The sequence below is a fragment of the Rhinoraja longicauda genome, chromosome 25, assembly GCF_053455715.1.
Source record: "Rhinoraja longicauda isolate Sanriku21f chromosome 25, sRhiLon1.1, whole genome shotgun sequence".
Lineage (NCBI taxonomy): Eukaryota > Metazoa > Chordata > Chondrichthyes > Rajiformes > Arhynchobatidae > Rhinoraja > Rhinoraja longicauda.
The window spans coordinates 18,213,794-18,231,939 of NC_135977.1; the positions used below are offsets into that span (position 1 = coordinate 18,213,794).

General features: G+C 48.3%; 1 protein-coding gene across 1 annotated transcript in view; it reads left to right on the plus strand.

Annotated features, from left to right (window-relative positions):
- The first annotated feature begins 436 nt into the window (after window positions 1-436).
- LOC144605878 (proline dehydrogenase 1, mitochondrial-like) overlaps window positions 437-18,146 on the plus strand; it is a 43,797-nt gene continuing 26,087 nt past the window's right edge. The window contains exons 1-2 of the mRNA XM_078421508.1: window positions 437-1,902; window positions 3,769-3,977. Of these exons, the coding sequence (XP_078277634.1) occupies window positions 1,552-1,902; window positions 3,769-3,977 (560 nt within the window). The 5' untranslated portion in view covers window positions 437-1,551. The remainder of the gene's footprint in view (window positions 1,903-3,768; window positions 3,978-18,146) is intronic.

Below are 18,146 nucleotides of genomic sequence, written 5' to 3' on the forward strand. Positions count from 1 at the left end.
GATAAAGCTTTGCCTGGTAAAGCAGGCAAATCTGATATCGATAAAGCTTTGCCTGGTAAAGCAGGCAAATCTGATATCGATAAAGCTTTGCCTGGTAAAGCAGGCAAAGAAATGGCAGATGGAACTTAATACTAGAAAATATCAGGTTATATTTTGGAAGGATTAATAAGATTGGAACAGACGCAATTAATGGTAGAACGCCAGGACGGATATGAATTTTTTTGTACATAGATTCCTGAGGGCAGCAACACAGGTAGTCACAGAAAGCATCCGGGATATTTGTTTTCATTAGTTGGGGCATACAGGAATAAGAAGGTTAATGACGCAAAGGCTTGCCTTGTTTCAGGGCGGCCAGGGGGAAGGGCCGCGCCCTCGCGTCTGATTGGGCGGGAGGGACAGAAAACTGATACAATGGGGAGGATGTAACTAATGTGTGTGGAGGCGGGGTCTGTAACACAGTGTGTGTGGAGGCTGGGTCTGTAACACAGTGTGTGTGGAGGCTGGGTCTGTAACACAGTGTGTGTGGAGGCTGGGTCTGTAACACAGTGTGTGTGGAGGCTGGGTCTGTAACACAGTGTGTGTGGAGGCTGGGTCTGTAACACAGTGTGTGTGGAGGCTGGGTCTGTAACACAGTGTGTGTGTGTGGAGGCTGGGTCTGTAACACAGTGTGTGTGTGTGGAGGCTGGGTCTGTAACACAGTGTGTGTGTGTGTGAAGGCTGGGTCTGCACCCAGTCAGTGTGTGTGTCCCCAGCCCAGTGCATGTAACCATCGCGTGTGAACACGGGGTCTGTAACCGGTGTCTGTGTTGAGCGAGCATGGAACCATCGCGTGTGAAAGCTGCCTGTCGCTAGTGTGTGTAGCCGTTGTGAGTGTAACCACTGTGCGTGTGTGTAACTCGTGTGTGTAAATCTAGTGTGAGTGTGTAGCCACTCTGTGTGTGTGTGTGTAGTCACTGTTTGTGTAACACATCTGTGTGCACCAGCCAGCCTGTGTGTGTGTGTGTGTACGACCTACACCAGCCTGTGTGTGTGTGAGAGTGTGTGTGTGAGTGCACAGCCTGCGAGTGTGTCTGTGTGCACAGCCTGTGTGAGTGTGTGTGCGTGCACAGCCTGTGTGAGTGTGTGTGCGTGCACAGCCTGTGTGAGTGTGCAGTGTGTGTGTGTGTGCACAGCCTGTGTGAGTGTGTGTGTGTGTGTGCACAGCCTGTGTGTGTGTGTGCACAGCCTGTGTGTGAGTGTGTGTGCACAGCCTGTGTGAGTGTGTGTGCGTGCACAGCCTGTGTGAGTGTGCAGTGTGTGTGTGTGTGAGTGCACAGTGTGTGTGAGTGCACAGTGTGTGTGAGTGCACAGTGTGTGTGAGTGCACAGTGTGTGAGTCAGTGTGCACAGTGTGCACAGTGTGAGTGAGTGTGCACAGTGTGAGTGAGTGTGCACAGTGTGTGTGTGTGAGTGCACAGTGTGTGAGTGAGTGTGCACAGTGCACAGTGTGAGTGAGTGTGCACAGTGTGTGTGTGTGTGTGAGTGTGCACAGTGAGTGTGTCTCCACACTGCCATGGCAGGCTGTGTTCTCCGCCCCACGCTGGCGCTCCCTCTGCTCCTGTTGCCGGGCCGCTCCCTCAGCTGCTGTGCCCGGCTCCGCTCCACCGCCGCCGCCCCCAAGCAGAAGGAAGATGCGGCGGGCAGTGCCAAGGCCGAGGCCCGGGGTGGGGGCCAGGCTCAGGCTCAGGCTCAGTGGCCCCAGCGCGACGCCCCCCGCCCGCCAGCGGCTCCAGCCCCCGCCCCAATGCCCGACTTCAGCAACCCCCGCGAAGCCTATCGCAGCAAGACCAGCGCACAGCTGCTCCGGAGCCTGTTGGTCTTCCGCCTCTGCTCATACACCCTGCTGGTGGACAGGCACAAGGAGGTGAGGGTGGGAGGTGGAGGGGGGGAGGGAGGTGGGGGTGGGGAGGGAGATGTGGGAGGTGGAGGGAGGGAGGGAGGGGGAGGAAGATGGGGTGGGGGAGGGAGAGTGAGAGTGGGAGATGGGGTGGGAAGATAGGTGGATGGGGAAGGAGGGAGGTGGAGGGAGGGAAAGTAGGTGGATGGGGATGGAGGGAGGTGGGGATGGAGGGAGGGAGGTGAGTGGGTGTGGAGGGAGGGAGGGAGATGGGGAGGGAGAGAAGTATAAGAAAATAACTGCAGATGCTGGTACAAATCGAAGGTATTTATTCACAAAATGCTGGAGTAACTCGGCAGGTCAGGCAGCATCTCAGGAGAGAAGGAATGGGCGACGTTTCGGGTCGAGACCCTTCAGACTGAGGGAAGTAAATGAGTGAAGTGATGGATGAGAAAGATGGAGGGAGGAAGGTCAGTGGGGAGGGAGGAAGGGAAGTGAGTGAAGAGGGAGCTAGATTGGGGAGGTGGGGAGGGGAGGGAGGAGGGAGAGAGGAGAGGAGGCTCTCGCCTCAACAAGTGTGCGCTGGGTGCAGAGACGCTGGGCTCTCTGCCCTGGAGTTGTGTTGCTCCCACTCTTCCAGGAAGCCCCCTTGATTTCCGATTTCTCCCCGCCCATATCCCCCTGCCGGGGTGCCGCATCTCCAGCACAACGCCCCTCTCCTCTCCTCTCCTCTCCCTGGACAGTCCCATCCCTCAGCTGGTCCTTACATGTCAGTGTCCTACCCATGTTCTCCAGAGATGCTGCCTGTCCCGCTGAATTACCTCAGCTTTTTGTGTCTATCTTTGATTTAAACCATCTGCAGTTCCTCCCCACACATGAACGCTGCTCGGTTCTATTACACTCTGCATGGGAATATGCATTTGCAATATTTCTATTTGGGTTTTCATGCAACGCCAAAATGGCAAGAATTGAAAGGGAATAAAAAAGATAAAGTGGGAGCACATCCAACAGTGAATCCATTCTTGCATGTCAAAGTGGACCTTGATCAGGAAACACGTGGGACTCTGATCCCAGTGTAAGAGTATTTTTGAAGGTATTATGCATAACAGCTGGAATTAAACCACACAACCATGTTATTGTTTTCTCGCCCTGGTCTGATTGCATTGGAATCCACATTATGGAAAAAAACAAACCCAAACTGAACAGAAAAATACTGTGAAGGCACGCAAAGCTGCAGACGCCCGAATCCTGAGCAAAGTGCTGGAGGAACTCAGCAGGTCAGGGTGCATCTATGACGGAATGGATAGGCAACTCTTTGGGTCGGGACCCTTCTTCGTACTCTGAACATTGAAGTATGTCATTACCTTTTTTCAGGAACTGATACCACCTCCAGTTCCTTCCTACACATGAATGCTGGTCGGTTTGATTACACTCTGGATGGAAATTTGCATTTACAATTTTAATTATTTGGGTTTTCATCCATTGCCAAAATGGCAAGGATTGAAAGGAAAAACATAAGGGGATTCATTAAAATCATGTGCAGAATACTTTTCCTAAGATCTCGCTGGTTTTTAGTTTCCATTGAGGTGCAAATTTGAACGATTTTAAATCCCTCCTATAAATCCTACTTGGTTTTTTTCCCCCTCTGGAGCATAAAGTGTGATCACATTGGAGAGTCTGAAGAAGGGTCCCGACCCAAAATGTCACCTATCCATGTTCTCCAGAGAACACTGCCTCACCTGCTGAGTTACTCTGGCACTTTGTGGGTGTTTGTTTTGTTTTTTTGTTGCAAACCAGCATCTGCAGTTTCTTGTGTCCATATTGGAGTATTTGTTTGGGTGGTGTCGTGTGAATTCCTTCATGGTTCCACAATGCATTGGCTTCTTGTTGCAGCTCATCAATCTGAGTCGGGCCTTGCTGGGGAAATGGCTCTTCAGGAAGCTGATGAAGATGACCTTTTATGGACAGTTTGTGGCAGGGGAGGACCAAGAGGACATCAAGCCCTTGATTCGCCGAAATCGTACATTTGGAGTGGGCTCCATCCTTGATTATAGTGTTGAGGATGACTTGACCCAAGAGGAAGCGGAGAAGAAAGAAATGGAGTAAGTTGGGTTCACATTGCACTTGACCAGCTGAGGATAAGAGACGTGCTTGTGGGCAGAAGGTGCGTGGTGCTTTGGGGATGTTGCTTAACCTGTTACTCTGAATCCTGCTTCCTGATCGACAGCTCCCTTCAGAACAATGGAAACTTGCAGCTCACTGCCTGAAACGAATCTCTGCAGCTTTTAACTGGGTCAGTGGCACTCCTTTCAAAGTTGCTGTGAGATTTTGCTATCTTAGGACTCTGCATGCTCAATCTTTGTCCTCTTAGACAAAGAGGTCTTTCTCCTCTCAGACTTCACGTACTTGATTTTCTTCCTCCTGGACTCCACGCACTCAGTTTTCCTCATAACTTCACACTCTCGATCTCCCCTCTGGCTCCACACGCTCGATCGTCCTGATGAAATGAGTCCCGATGAAGGCACGGGCAGACATAGTGATTAGCCAGAATATACAGCACATCGCGCAGAAGCCTTGTTCCCTTCCATGTACAGTGCCCTCCATAATGGTTGGGACAAAGACCCATCATTTATTTATTTGCCTCTGAACTCCACAATTTGAGATTTGTAATAGAAAATAAAACACGTGTGGTTAAAGTGCGCATTGTCAGATTTTAATAAAGGCCATTTTTAAACATTTTGGTTTCACCATGCAGAAATTACAACAGTGTTTCTACATAGTCCCCCCATTTCAGGGCACCATAATGTTTGGGACACAGCAATGTCATGTAAATGAAAGTAGTCATGTTTAGTATTTTGTTGTATATCCTTTGCATGCGATGACTACTTGAAGTCTGCGATTCATGGACATCACCAGTTGCTGGGTGTCTTCTCTGGTGATGCTCTGCCAGGCCTGTATTGCAGCCATCTTTAGCTAATGCTTGTTTTGGGGGCTAGTCCCCTTCAGTTTTCTCTTCAGCATATAAAAGTCGTGCTCAATTGGGCTCAGATCAGGTGATTGACTTGGCACTAAAAAATTGACCATTTTTTAGCTTTGAAAAACTCTTTTGTTGCTTTAGCAGTATGTTTGGGATCATTGTCTTGCTGTAGAATGAACCGCCGGCCAATGAGTTTTGAGGTATTTGTTTGAACTTGAGCAGATAGGATGTGTCTATACCCTTCAGAATTCATTGTGCTACTGCCATCAGCAGTTGTATCATCAATGAAGATATAGGTGAGCCAGTACCTTCAACAGCCATACATGTCCAGACCATAACACCCCCACCACTGTGTTTCACAGATGAGGTGGTATGCTTTGGATCTTGGGCAGTTCCTTCTCTGCTCCATACTTTGCTCTTGCCATCACTCTGATATAAGTTAGTCTTCGTCTCATCTGTCCACAAGACCTTTTTCCAGAACTGTGGTTGCTCTTTCAAGTACTTCTTGGCAAACTGTAACCTATTTTTGCAGCTAACTAGTGGTTTGCATCTTGCAGTGCAGCCTCTGTATTTCTGTTCATGAAGTGTTCTGTGGACAGTGGTCATTGACAAATCCATACCTGACTCCTGAAGAGTGTTTCTGATCTGTCGGACAGGTGTTTGGGGATTTTGCTTTATTATAGAGAGAATTCTTCTGTCATCAGCTGTGGAGGTCTTCCTTGGCCTGCCAGTCCCTTTGCGATTAGTAAGCTCACCACTGCTCTCTTTCTTCTTAATGATGTTCCAAACAGATGATTTTGGTAAGCCTGAGGTTTGGCAGATGTCTCTAACAGTTTTATTCTAGTTTCTCACTCTCATAATGGCACTTTGACTTTCATTGGCACAATTTGGTCCTCATGTTGACAAACATCAATAAAACGTTTCAAAGGTGATGGAAAGACTGGAGGAAAGACTGGGCGCTGAGAGCTCTCTTATACCTGCATTAAGGAGGCATTTAAACACACCTGAGCAATTACAAACACCTGTGAAGCCATGTGTCCCAAACATTATGGTGCCCTGAAATGGGGGGACTATGTATAAACACAGCTGTAATTTTGCATGTGGTTAAAGTGCACATTGAAACCAAAATGTATAAAAATATCCTTTAATAAAATCTGACAATGTGCACTTTAACCACATGCGATTTTTTTTCTATTACAAATCTCAAAGTGTGGAGTACAGAGGCAAATAAATAAATGATGGGCCCAAACATTATGGAGGGCACTGTAATTGCTTTCCAGGAACCACCCATGTGAGGCTGGAAACTACAGATTCCGTAGTTTCCAAATATAGTGGTGAGTTTCTCAGAAGATTTGCCTTTGTATCCTCCATTCTTCTTGGATAGAATGGGTGAAAACTGGATACTGGTTGTTAGGCAATGTGGCCTTACGCAGTGAGTATGACCTCTGATTAGTGCCCTTGAGGTGTGTTGCTGCATTTGACGGCTCATTTTGAAAGGAAAGTCACATTGAAGGGTTGATTAATGACAGCTGGCTCCTTTGCGACTGGTTTCAAATTAGGAGCAAACCCCAGCGTCCGAGTCTGATGTTCTGGTGTGTGTTACATTCGTGCAAAGTGAATCTCCACCTGCAGTTCGTCTGCTGCCTGATTGATCAGTGGTTAAACTGTTCAGATAAGGCAACTGCAGATGCTGGAATCTTGTGTCGAACACACAAAAATGCTGGAACAACTGAACTGGTCAAGCAACATTTCTGGAGGACATGGAGAAGCGACCTTTTGGGGCGGGACTTTTCTTCAGACTGGGTGTAGTTGGGGTTGCGCTATTAGCCATTTTGAACGGCTGCTTTTATGGGAATTTATCCCACAAAGTCTTTGTTCCGTTTCCATTTAAATCGAGTTCATCCTTGATTACAGCAATGTGGCGTGTTTCATTAAGCCTCCGGCTGCCGACAAACGGCGGCGTTTTTCCCATTCAAGAATGTGCAACTTGAGAATTAAGGAAGAGTAATGTCTGTCTGATGGTGTGAAGCATGCAAATGTTTATTTGAATCCCAAACAGAGCTGTTGTGAAAACGGGTGAGAGAGGCAAGCCCTTAATGGGAACGCGCAAAGTTGTTTTCCCGACTGGTTCCTGTCTTTCCCGGATCATCTCCAATGGGTCTCGTTTGGATGTGGAAAACAGTTCGGACCTCGACAGAACTGCTCATCTGGTCCAGCTAACTTTCTGAATTCGTGCACCTTCACAGCAGGGGGTGGCAAGGCCAAGGAGGAGGGATGCTTTTGGGAAAGAAGCTTAATAAAAACACAAGCAATCAGGAAAGGGGGAAAAGGTTGATGCCCAAGGACAGGAACAGAAGACATGGCTGAATCTCCTGGATGAGAGAACCATGAGGAAAGGCAGGCTTTCCAGCAATCCAACTTCGAAAGGCATATGGCTATGGAGGGATATGGATCACGTGCGGGGCAGATGAGATCAGTTGATCTTGGCATCATCCTCAGCACAGACATTGTGGGCCGAAGGGCCTGTTCCTGTGCTGCACTGTTTTATATTCTCTGATATGACTTCCAATGTTGTCTCTGCGCATCCAGCAACCAATATAGAAAATCCTAATCCCACCCCCCCCTTCCGGGCACCGTGAGTTTTAACTGTGGTCATCGTGTGATATTGATTCTGTTTTCTACGCTCTCAACAGTAATGGTCTTGCAGGACAATCTGCCCGAGGGTGAGTACAAACCCAGTTCCCATCTGTACGCCGACCAGCTTGATGAGCTTTTGGGAAGTCTTTGCTCGTTCTTCAACTGCATTCACGGTAGCGGCGAGGTTACTTCTTGCTGCTCTGGACAGTGTGAACCTCTCACACTTTGTTCCTCGTCTTGGTTCACCGCATCTCGACCCACTTGCCCCGTGCCTCTTCCCCGCTGCCTACTACAAATTCTGCCTGGTTTCCAACGCATCCTTAAACCCGCCTGTGTTTCTGCTTGTGGCTTTGTTATTCTGCTAAGCACAACCTCATTGAAAAGAAGTGTCAACCTCTTCCAATGCGCTTGCTACTCCTTCCTGGATCCTTTCTTGCAACGGTTTCTGGGACTGTAACTGGTTCTGATTACCGCGGGAAGGCTAAAGTTGGAAGGAACTGCGAAACCAATTTATTGATCTTTCCTTTTTGATGCAACTTTTTCTTTTAATTCTGATTTTTAGCAATCAGGAACGTAAGAAGTAGGAGAGGGTCTCTCAACCCCTGGGATACTACATCATTCAGTACAATAATGGCTGATTCTATGCCTCACGCCCATCTCTGTGATTCTTAAAAATGTGTTGATCTCACATTGAATTATGGCCAGTGCCATGGTGAGGCCCACCGCAAATTGGAGGAACAGCACCTCATATTTTGCACCCCAGCGGTATGAACATCGACTTCTCTAACTTTAGATAGCTCCTCTGTCCCTCCCTTCCCCTCCCCCTTCCCACTGTCTTCCTGTCTCCAACTACATCCTTTCTTTGTCCCGCCCCCCCCCTGACATCAGTCTGAAGAAGGGTCTCGACCCGAAATGTCACCCATTCCTTCTCTCCAGAGATGCTGTCTGACCCGCTGAGTTACTTCAGCATTTTGTGATACGAAGTATGGCCAACTGAGTATCACCGGCCTTCTGAGATAACAGTCGTAAACCTTTATAATTCTCTCTGTGAAGTAATTTATCTGTCTCTGACTCTTAAATGGTGGACCCCATTTCACATGATAATGTCCCTTGATTTTAGTGCGTCTCTTTGGAGGAACCAGCTTTGAGAGTCAACCTCCCAGCTGCGTGTCTCATTTCCTCTCAAGCGTGTCTCTTGGATAAAGAGCTTCCCTGACACCCTTTTGTCTCCTTTCCATCTCTAGCCTTTGTTGCTTCCTCCACCTATCTGCCAATCTCCTCCCCACCTGTATCCACCTATCACTTGCCAGGCTTTGGCCCGACCCCACTTCTCTTGTACAGCTTTCAACCCCGAAGTGTAATCAGTCTGAAGAAGGGTCCCGACATAAAACATCTCCTATCCATTCTTTCCACGGATGACGTCCGACCTGCTAGGTTGCTCCATCACTTTGTGCTTTGCACGTGATTCCAGCGTCTTGGTTTAGATGAGTTTATTATTGCCACGTGTACCGAGGTACAGCGAAAAGCTTTTTGTTACGTGCTATCCAGTCAGTGAAAAGACTTTGCGTGATGTGCAGTTCAACGTGCCTTCAAAGAGCTTGACTTCATTGTTCTGTTGGAAGTGTTCGTAGTGATTCCCTAAAGTTGCACTTTTTTGACAGAAGTTAAGACTTGATAGAGAGAAGCCTCAAAGATGGAGAAAGGGGTTGGAGTCGTACAGCATGGAAACAGGCCCTTCGGCCCAACCTGCCCACGCAGCCCAAGGTGCCCCATCTGCACCAGGCCCACCTGCCCGCATTTGCCCCATATCCCTCGAAACTTTTCCTGCCCTTGCACCTGTTTAAATGTTGTTATTGCTCCTGCCTTAACTGTCTCCTCTGGCAGCTTGTTCCATATACACACCGCCTTCTGTGTGGAAAAAGCTGCCCCTCTTGTTCCTATTAAATCTTTCCCCTCTCACCTTAAACCTATGTCCTCTGGTTCTTGATTCCCTTGCTCTGGATTTAAAAAAAAAAAGCAATCTCTGTGCATTTACTCTATCTATTCTCCTCATGATTTTATGTAGCTCTTTCATATCATACCTCATCCTCCTGCGCTCCAAGGAATGAAGTCCTATCCTGCCCAGCCCCTCCCTGCAGCTCAAGCCTTCGAGTCCTGATCTGTGCTGTACAGCTCAATGAGGGCTTGCAAATCCACAATGTAGCCTTTCAATGGGCGATGTGTCTGTTCTCAAACACGCTGGCCCTGATACCACAGGGAGGTAGATACGCAATGCACTGCAGGTCAGCTGCCTCTTTAATGCTGAAACTCAACTCTGATTATTTGCTGGTGATGTCCTATATATGTTCTAACCTACACCTTAGCATACACTGAACGGCTGATAATAAACTGGATTGTCGACCATGTCATGCGAGGAACTGCAGATGCTGGAATCTTGGGCAAAGCCCAAAGTGCTGGAGGAACTCGGCGGGTCAGGCAGCATCTGTGGAGGGAATGGGGAGGCGGTGTTTCAAGTCGGGACCCTTCTTCACTCTGACCAGGAACGTCATCTGTCTATTCCATCCACAGATGCCGTCTGTCCCAGGGAACTTGCTTGTTGACCCTGCCCTGTAGTGGGAGTCATTTCTGGGATTGGTGATTGATGGTGAATTGACCAGTTGGACGATGGCGTTAATGAGTTCTGCAGCAGATTGCTGGGCATGAAAGCGTTTTTAATCTTGGATCTTAAACCTGTTAGATAGGGGGCGTCAGAGTGGCGCGGCGGTAGAGCTGCTGCCTCGCCGCGCCAGAGACCCCGGTTCGATCCTGACCTAAGGTGCTGTCTGTACAGAGTTTGCACGTTCTCCCCGTGACCACGAATTGCATGATAGATAAAATTAAAAAGTCCTGGAGGAACTCAGTGGGTCAGGCAGCATCTGTGGAAAGAATGGATGGAAGCCATTTTGGGTCAGAGTGAAGAAGGGTCCTGACTTGAAAGTCCGCCTGTTCATTCCCTCTACCTATGCTGTCTGACCCGCTGAGTTCCTTCAGCACTTTGTGCTTTGCTCAAGGTTCCAGCATTTGCAGTTCCTTGTCTCACATGGTCGATAAACGTAGTCAAAATTGGGTGGCAGGGTGGTGCAGCAATAGAGATCCTGCCTTACAGCGCTAAAGATCCAGGTTCGATCCAGTGCTCGGGTGCTATCTGTGGAGTTTGCACCTTCTCCCTGTGACCGACCGCATGGGTTTTCTCCAGATGCTCCAGTTTCCTCCCACATTCCAAAGACGTGCAGGTTCATAGGTTAGCTGGCTTGTCTGTTTTTGTTTTAAACAAAATGTCCCGAGTGTGTAAGATGCAAAACTGGGATAACATTAGAACGAGAGTAGGAAGGAACTGCAGACGCTGTTTTATACTGAAAATGGTCACACAGTGCTGGAGTAACTCAGCGGGTCAGGCAGCATCTTTGGAGAAAAGGAATACAGCAAGTGCACGCATGGTCGATGGTCGTGTGGACTCGGTGGGCCAAAGGGTCTGTTTTCATGCTGTATCTCTGAACTAAAACTAATCTGTGTGCTCTTGCAGTTTGGGGACCTCTGGGTTCTGATGGCCATGGAGAATTGCAGAATGAATTGGGTTGCCAGAGGGCTTGGGCAACAGGTTTGGAGCTTTGGCTGGAGGGGTGCCAGGTGTAGTAATAGAGCTGATAGCTAACGTGGTGGTTTACAGTAACTGACCTTCATTGCAGATTGTTTAACAATGAGCAAACACTTGGCTGTCACTTCTGATACAGGTTTCAAAATGTACCTTCCTTCGAACGTTGATTTTGTTTGCTGTGATATTTGCATCACCATTTAACTCCGAATATGAACCTTTTATCTTTTCTGGTTACATGAAACTCTGCTTTGATGAGTTTAAAGGAAAATCTCGAGTTTAGTTTAGAAATGCAACTTGGAAAGAGGCCCTTCGGCCCGCCGAGTCCATGCCAACCATGATCAACTGTTTGCACTAGTTGTATGCTATCCTACATTCTCATCCACCTGAACCTAATTCTATATGTAAAATAAAGACCAGATGAAACCCATTCATGTTACTGGGTCTCAACTCTTGCAAAGTGTTGTAATGTTCCACCAAGCATTGAGAACCTCACATGTTCTTATCTCCATTACTTAAAAGATAGTATAAGAAAATAACTGCTGATGCTGGTACAAATTGAAGGTATTTATTTATTCACAAAATGCTGGAGTAACTCAGCAGGTCAGGCAGCATCTCAGGGGAGACTGAAGAAGGGTCTCGACCCGACACGTCGCCCATTCCTTCTCTCCTGAGATGCTCCATTACTTAAAATAGTTGATTATCCCAAATGTCTTCCACTCAGTCAAAACAGTATGTTTTTGTTTTCATTGAGACACAGCGTGGAAACAGGCCTTTCTGCAGAAGTCCTCGCCGTTCGCACTAGTTCTGTTTTCCCACTTTTCTCATCCACTTCCTACAATTTTACAGAGGCCAATTAACCTGCCACGTCTTTGGCATGTGGGAGGAAACCGGAGCACCCGGAGGAATCCCACGTGGTCACAGGGAGGACGTGCAAACTCCACGCAGACTGCACCTGAGGTCAGGATCAAACCTGGGTCTCTGGCGCCTTGAGCCAGCAGCTCCACCTGCTGCGCCAGTGTGCCGCCATTGGTTATCTCAGCACTCTGCAACACCACACCATCTCACCCTAGCCTATTGTATTTAAATAGAACAACCTTGTTATTTTATCAAATTTTGCTTTCACCAACTCTTCAGAGAGCATTTAACCAATTATTCCCTGATGACTGTATGGGGCAAGTATTCATTTGGCACTTTACCGTTTATCTCTTGCCCTGAAGTTTTCGGGATGCTTGGTATCTTTTGAATCTTGCAATAACGCTCTTTTCCATTTTTAAAATCTTTTTTTCACATGGAGAAAGCAGTCTACCGAAAGTATGGCAATGACGGAAAGGGTTTCTTGTGAAAATACCATGTTATTTACATTGATAGGCTCGCAGAAATAAGCATTTTGTTTTATAAAGGTAAAGTTACAAAATGGTGATGTACTGAGGAATCTGGCCAAGCTGGTTCAAGGAGCACAAGGAACAACAAGCAAGCTTCTTCTTCTTCTTCTTCTTGCGTTTGAGGCAGCAGAAATGATGTAACGCCCTCCAGGCGCTGTAGCCAGTGCAATGTGCTGTTGTCGAAAGCCGTGAGGTCTACCCCTCCACCAGGGGGACGGAGGACAGTGCAGTCGAAAATGCCGTGCTGCGCTGTTTGCTGGTCTGCTCCACACACGCAGGCTGCTGATGGACGCAACCCCCAATGATGCATGTTGGCGTTGAACCGGCCGACCCCTGTGCGGACCTGCTTCAGAGCGACCCACTCTTTGCGGGGCGTGTCCAAGCCGGGTGGGGCTGTGGTGTTCGGTGCGACAGTGAACTGAGGAGGTCACGATGTCTGTTCCCAGCTGGTTCTCCATGCTCCTAGTATGTTGAAACCGGAGCCACAGAGGGTTGCTGCATGATGGGAGAAAGGGGCGACGAGATGATAGGCGTTGAGGTCCCAGTTGCTGTGAATCCTGGGCGAGGTGGTGCAAAGGATGTTTGGTGTCCGATGGGGCCTTGCACACCAGCCTATGAGTGAAGAACTCTCTGCGAAGCTTGGCGGGTGCGATACCTGCGAGCACCGGCAGGTGATCCGTCGGACTAGGGCGTAGGCAGCCAGTGATGATCCGCATGGTGTCGTTGAGGGTGGCGTCTAGCTTGCTGGTATGAGCGCTGCGGCACCATGCTGGGGCGGCATACTCAGCGGCGCTGTACACGAGTGCAAGAGCACTGGTTCGAAGAGTAGATGTCCTGGCGCCCCATGACGATCCGGCCAAGCAACGCAGGAGGTTGATCCATGCCGACACTTTAGCACGGAGAGGTGCAAGGTGTTGCTTGTAGGTCAGCTGCCGATCTAGTTTCACCCCGAGGTATGTAGGAAATGGGTTGTAGGGTAGGGGTGACCCATTGAGGGTGACGGTTAGTTGGCGTTGAGCTTCCTTGTTGTTCAGGTGAAAGGCCGTTGTGGTGGTTTTTACCACACTCAGGCAAATGATGCATTAATCATTGTCTTGGGGGCTGGAGTGTAAGACTGAACAAGGCTTGCTGCTCTTGTACAGAGCTCTGGCAAGCACAGACCTGGAGTACTATGCATCGCCTTGGCCACCAAACCTAAGTGATGGGAGCAGAATTGAGCCATTCGGCCCATCAAGTCTACTCCGCTGTCCAGTCATGGCTGATCTATCCCTTCGAACCCCATTCTCCTGCCTTCTCCCCATAACCCCTGACACTCGTACTAATCAACAATCTATCTATCTCTGCCTTAAAAATATCCATTGACGATCTCCACAGCCTTCTGTGGCAAAGAATTCCATATATTCACCACCCTCTGACTAATGAAATTCCTCCTCATCTCCTTCCTAAAGGAACGTCCTTTAATTCTGAGGCTATGGTCTCTAGTCCTAGGCTCGCCCACTAGTGGAAACATCCTCTCCACATCCACTCTATCCAGGCCTTTCACCATTTGGTAAGTTTCAATGAGGTCCCCCCCCCCCCCCCCCCTCATTTTTCCAAACTCCAGCGAGTACAGACCCAGTGCCATCAAATGCTCATAATATGTTGACCAGATCAAATAGGATTCCCTGAGTGGAGATCTCATTGAAACATGCAGATGCCGGTTCACCTGCATTGTGTTGGTTGTGATTGTGTATGAAATTGTTTATTTTTATTGCTCTATTGCTGGACTGTGGGTGAACTTTCATTTCACTGCACATCTTGTATGTGTATGTGACAAATAAACTTGACTTGACTTGACTGTAATAACTCAGCGGGTAATGCAGCATCTCTGGAGAAAAGGTTTGGGTGACGTTTCAGGTCGGGACCCTTCTTTACACCCATTCTGATCAGATAATCAGATTCTGAGAAGGGTTGGTAGGGTAGATGTTGAGAAGCAGAACCTTTTAGTTCAACGAGCACAGAACCGGAAGGTCTAGTCTCGGGCTAAGGTGAAGCCATTTGGGCGCGGAGATTAGCATTCTTGTGCAGATCTTGCAGGTGCTGGGCATGTTTGTTGATGCTCAGTCATCGAGTGTGTGCCAAACTCTGGTGGTTCGGTTTAAGGCGTGAAGGCAAGTTGATGTCGAGGTCAGTAGGGGGCAAGTGCACAGAGGATCTTATTGAGAAGCAGAGCTTATGAGGTGTGTATTCACAAAATGCTGGAGTAACTCAGCAGGTCAGGCAGCATCTCAGGAGAGAAGGAATGGGTGACGTTTCAGGTCGAGACCCTTCTTCAGACTGATGTCAGGGGGGCGGGACAAAGGAAGGATATAGGTGGAGACAGGAAGATAGAGGGAGAACTGGGAAGAGAGAGGGACAGAGGAACTATCTAAAGTTGGAGAAGTCGATGTTCATACCACTGGGCTGCAAGCTGCCCAAGCGAAATATGAGGTGCTGTTCCTCCAATTTCCAGTGGGCCTCACCATGGCACTGGAGGAGGCCCATGACAGAAAGGTCAGACTGGGAATGGGATGGGGAATTGAAGTGCTTGGCCACCGGGAGATCAGTTTGGCCAACAAGGACCGAGCGCAGGTGTTGAGCGAACTGCGAAATACCTTCGATTTGTACCAGCATCTGCAGTTATTTTCTTATACTTATGAGGAGTGTAGCTCACTTCGCCAGTTCCTTGTGTTCATGGGGTTACTTAATGCTGGCAGGTGAAGCTGAGACAATGTTCTCTTCACCCATAAAAACTCAGTGCCGTTATGCATATTGTACCTTTCTCAGTGTCTAAGGTGGATTGTCCATCCAATAAGCTGCTTGAAGAGTGGCTGCCTAATTTAGTTAATAAATGTAATGTTTTTTAAACTTGAGTAGCCTTTTTATAATTAAACTAATAATTTTAAATTCAAAGAAGGTGAAAATATAGTTTTTACCTCTTTGGACATGCTGGTATGCTTTGGGCTCTGTCACGAACATCCCACTGTATTAACTTACTGACTTTGGAGCTAATCTCTTTGACTTGTTTCCTATTATGCAAATTAGAGCCATCTATCAAACTAGCTTTCCAGTTCTCGGAACTGAATGTACAGCAATCGTCACGTGCACAAGGTGTCAAATATCACACCCTTCTTGAGTATCTTATTTGAAAGGCAAGGCCCCAAGTGTGGGGCATTGATATTTTTGTCCATATCAACAGTTTAGTTTGGAGGCACTGCATTGAAACAGGCCATTCGGGCCCACCAAGTCCAAACCGGCCATCGGCCTGTTCGCACTAGTTCTATCGTACACACCAGGGGCACATTTACTGCAGCCAATTAGTCTACAAACCCACAAGTCTTTGGGACGTGGGAGGAAACCGCAGAGAAAACCGACACAGTCACGGGGAGAACGTGCAAACTCCACACAGACAGCGGCCGCAGTCTTGATCAGATCCGAGTCTCGGGTGCTGTGAGGCAGCAACTCTACCGCTGCGCCACTGTGCCATCCTCCGTTCCTGTAGATGGTGTTTCGGGTCAGAGCCAAGAAGGGCCCCGACTTGAAATGCCGCCTGTCCATTCCCGCCACAGATGCTGCCTGACCCACTGAGTTCCTCCAGCACTTTGTGCTTTGCTCAAGTTTCCAGCATCTGCAGTTCCTTGTGTTACATTTTGACACCGTCACTTTAAAGCCGAGTCTGAACATGTATCTAAAGGTGGAATGTAATCAAGCAAACAGGTGACATCTGAAATTTGATGAGCACTTTCCGAGTCAAACAATTTATTGCAATTAGAGAGATTTTCAGGAACATTTTGCATGGCAATCAGATTTTGAATGATTTATTAGCCTGCATTGATCAGATCAGATCATTGATCAGACCATGTTTTTATGACTGGTGGATGAAATGTTTTCAATGCAAAGTTCTTCCTCCAATGCTTAATGTGTCCATATGTTTGATTTTGAATAAACTGCATTACGTGCGTGTGAAACATGGCGTCTTACACTAACCTGAGACACCAAGCAGTAGGGAAAATTCCACAGGAAGTCCAGCACGTTCAGGCAACCGAGGAGAATCTGAGTTAAGTTTGTACCATTCAGGCAATATTAATTTGGTGACTTAGATGGTGCCGGCAGTCTGTACATACACTTTGGCCACAGCCTCACAGTTGCCAGGGTTGGCATATTGGCCGGGGTTAACAGCCATTCTCAAACTGTACCGGAACCCGAGGCACATCCCCCATTCCCTTTTCAGGCAAGCCTTCGAACTATTCAAGTATGGAATGTGTCCTTGTGCCTGCTGGCACTCCAGGCCTGTCCCGTGTGCTGTCTTGTGACTTGAAATCTGAGTTACATAAGGGAGGTCATGGACCATTGGAACAGATGACGTGCTGTTCCTGCCTCCCTGTAAAGGAACTCAGGGCGGCCGATAATGGTGTTGACACAGCCCTGCTGTGGTTTTGCACGGCAGACAATATGAAACAGTTTGACAATGACTTAATTGCCTGCTATCGTGCCCAAAATGCACCAAGATCAAGGCGAGCTGGTTGTTTGCAGGCTGTGCTCACAGAGAATATTTTAAATAATTCCAATATTATTGTTCATCTAAAATAATCAGTTCCTGTCTTTGCTGAACCCATTTAAAAAAAAAAAAAACCCCCACAAAGTGTGGGTTAGGCAACATCTCTGGAGAACATGAATTTTCAGGAGACTTATTCAGACTCTTTTCTAGTGGGGGCAGGGGGGTGGGGGGGTGGGGAGAAAGCCGGAAGAGAGCAGCGCAAGACAAAGCCTGACAGGCATTATGTTGATGGAGGTGAGGAGGGCGGCGCGGTGGCCCAGCGATAGAGTTGCTGCCTTACAGCGCCAGGGACCCGGGTTGGAACCTGACTGTGGGCGCTGTCTGTGCGGAGTTTGCACGTTCTCCCCGTGGCCGTATGAATTTCCTCTGGGTGCTCCGGTTTCCTCCCACATTCCAAAGGCATGCAGGTGCCTAGGTTAATTGGCTTCTGTAAAAATTATCCCCAGTGTGTAGGATCAAACTAATTAATGTGGGGGGGGATCTCTGGTCAGCGCGGATTCGGAGGGCCGAATGGGCCTGTGCCGAGGGGGGGGGGGGGGGGGGGGTATCTCTAAACTAAAAAGGAGGGTTTTTTGATAGGCAGATGGGTGGACAAAGTCCAGAGATGAAAACACAGATGTAATGAGACAAATGGATCAAAGAGTTGTGAATTGTGAAGCTGGAGGAGGGATTGTAGTTGGAAGGAGGGGGGGAGGGGGGTAAATGGATGTGAGTCCAGGTGGGGCACCAGAGAGGGTGAAGAAGGGCGGGGGGTGGGGGTGGGGAAGAAGGATGTTATACGGGGAAGAAGGGAGAGGGGGAGGGTTATGTAGTTACTTAACATTGAAGAATTCAGTGTCTCTAGAGGTGTTGCCTGAGCCGCTGAGTTACTCCAGCACTTTGTGTTGTTTGTTTGTAAACCAGCGCCTGCACTTACCCATCATTTGAACATCTCACTGAAAGCCAAAAGCCCTCGGTAACCAGGCAGGGCAAAACCGCGGCTGCTGGTTTGATTGCTCACCCTTACCTCCCCACCGTGTGATCGTAAAACGCCCCCACCCGTGCAGTGTCCAGTTTCTCACCCCT